Source organism: Pundamilia nyererei, unplaced genomic scaffold (genome assembly GCF_000239375.1).
Source record: "Pundamilia nyererei isolate P.nyererei 1_Seehausen unplaced genomic scaffold, PunNye1.0 scaffold00032, whole genome shotgun sequence".
Taxonomy (NCBI): Eukaryota; Metazoa; Chordata; class Actinopteri; order Cichliformes; family Cichlidae; genus Pundamilia; species Pundamilia nyererei.
This window is the reverse complement of record NW_005187433.1, coordinates 4,370,569-4,373,101: the sequence shown is the minus strand read 5'-3', so window position 1 is coordinate 4,373,101 and position 2,533 is coordinate 4,370,569. Positions and strand designations below refer to the sequence as shown.

General features: G+C 38.3%; 1 protein-coding gene across 1 annotated transcript in view; it reads right to left on the bottom strand.

Moving 5' to 3' along the window:
• Positions 1–2,533, bottom strand: part of LOC102209341 (transmembrane protein 132D-like) — a 37,413-nt gene that overhangs the window by 16,888 nt on the left and 17,992 nt on the right. The window contains exon 5 of the mRNA XM_005729328.1: positions 917–1,060. Coding sequence (XP_005729385.1) covers positions 917–1,060 — 144 coding nt within the window. The remainder of the gene's footprint in view (positions 1–916; positions 1,061–2,533) is intronic.

Below are 2,533 nucleotides of genomic sequence, written 5' to 3'. Positions count from 1 at the left end.
TTTTCTGTGTACAGGATAGTGCATAGGTTTGTTTTGGAAAATGTGTAATATAGCTCCATCTGCATATACTGCATACAACTGAATTCCCCAATAAAGGTTCAGTCTGTTCCTCTTATGCTATAAAGAGTTAAGTTTGTGGTTTTAGCCTTCAACTTCACCCAGTTAGTGGTATTGCATTAAGAGAGTCAGTGACTACAGGAAGCATAAGGTATTCATTCAGAGACACATAATAACTGGATTAAGTTGATACAGAAAATCATTACAAACGCAGTCTCACTCTCTTCAGCTCTTTCCCACTCTCTTACTGTTTACTTACTGCCTTACACTCAGGCAGGTCAGCTGTCTGGTAGAAAATAACAAATATCTTTCTAATTTTCCAGTTCTTCTCCGTCACCCTCACTTCTTTTTCTCTGTCCTAGTAACATGAATCCATTGCACAAAGGTCAAATCACAGCTGAGTGGTGTGAGCATAAGCTTGTGCTATATTGGAAGAGGTTGCTTTTGTCTGTAATACTTTAACACACACTGACACACTAGAGTTGAGGTTGTTGTGTGTGATGCCACAGTGACAGTGGATGTCTTAGAGGCATATACCAGAACGACTCATGAACAATTTCTTTTTTTGTATTAAAATTCACTTTCACTTTTTGTGCAAGTGAGTCCTGATTTTCATTCAATTCAAAACAGTATCTACATCAATTATATCAATTCTTCAATTACATCTGCTGTAATAACTGCATTAGCTGATATAGATTTTTTTTTATGTAATTATTTATTATTCGTGCATAATACAGAACTCATATACACAGTTAACACTATGTGTTCTAGCATAGGTGCTTAGGTTACTCATTTCATAAAAAGCCAAACACACGAACCAGAAAAATGAGAAACCATGCTAACAGTTTTCTTGACTTACCTTGAGCACATCCTCATCTGTAGATCTACAGTTGGTGTAGTCGGTCACGTCAGTGACTGAACCACTGGCCTCAACAGCGAGAGTTTTCACTGGGACTGAAACTCTTTTTCCTGTCAGTACTGCAGTATTCAACATATCTGTGTTCTGGGCAAAAAAGAAGGGCAAATAAAGCACATGCTAGCAGTCTAGGCTAACACAACATCATGGCTTTTTTGGTGTTGTGTACAAAGAAACAGAGCCACAAAGTTAGTAGTTTGGGGATCATTTGTTAAAATTTTTAGCCTAATTCCTAGATATTAGCTGAAAGAGTGAAAAGAGTCACGCGCTTCCAAAGGGATGAATCTTTGCTCTAACTATATTCCCAAAACATCCTGCCCCTCTTGCAACACATCGGCCGCAGAAGAACATGCACTTTTTGACTCTGGATCTTTTTTTAAGATTATTTTGTATTGTTTTAGATTCAAGATTCTTTATTTGTCACGTGCACGGTTATACAGGTATAACACGCAGTGAGATGTGACCTGATACGCTCCTCGACTGTGCAAAGAAAAAAAGAGAGAACTGAACTTTACAATATTATAGTTATTATAGTTATATACTATAGCTATAGTATTTATAGTATATAGAACTTTTTAGTATTATTACTTTAACATGATTGTCAAGGGAGTGTCGGAGAGCAGAAGCAATGTACCAGATCTGTAAATTACACTAACATACAGGTACATATTTTAATTATCATGCTTTAAAATTGCTTCCGCTTATCCTTTTCAGGGTCGCGGGGGGCGCTGGAGCCTATCCCAGCTGTCATAGGGCAAGAGGCAGGGTACACCCTGGACAGGTGGCCACTGTCTGTCGCAGGGCCAACACACAGAGACAAAAAAACAAAACAAAAAAAAAAACAGTTGCACTCACATTCACACCTATGGGCAATTTAGACTGATTAATTAACTTATCCCCAATAACTGCATGTCTTTAGACTGTAGGGGGAAGCCGGAGTACCCAGGGAGAACCCACGCAAACACGGGGAGAACAAGCAAACTCCACACAGAAAGACCCCGGCCTGATGGTGGAATTGAACTCAGGGCCTTCTTGCTGTGCGACAACAGTGCTAACGACCGTGCCACCGTGCTGCCGCATTAAAACCCATACACACATATATTTTTAATTCTAAGTTCATTATTATGTAAGTTAAGGTATGGGGCACAATTACACTTATATTCAAACACCATGTTGTTGCCTTTTTCTTTTCTTTTAATTTTTTTTAATAATAAGGATGATAATAAGGAACTTATTGTCCTGGATTTTCAAGGCTGTTTCTGAGCTTGTTCTGGACTCCTTACTCATTCTTTTGAATTTATGGAATGTTAGAGTTTTGTATTCTGAAGAGAAACAGAATTTGTTATTTTTAGTTTCTGGTTCTTGTCTAGTCTCCATGTTTTGTTATCCTTTTGTTATCCCCAGTCATGTTCCCATGTTTATCTGGTCTCTCTGTTCTATCTAGTTTTCCTGCCTTATTAAGTTAATACGTGTGCCTATGTTTATCCATTCCTATTCCCATATTCTTCTGTTTCATCCTTTCAGGGCTCTAGACTAACTTTTTGCCATGGGCGTACCGGT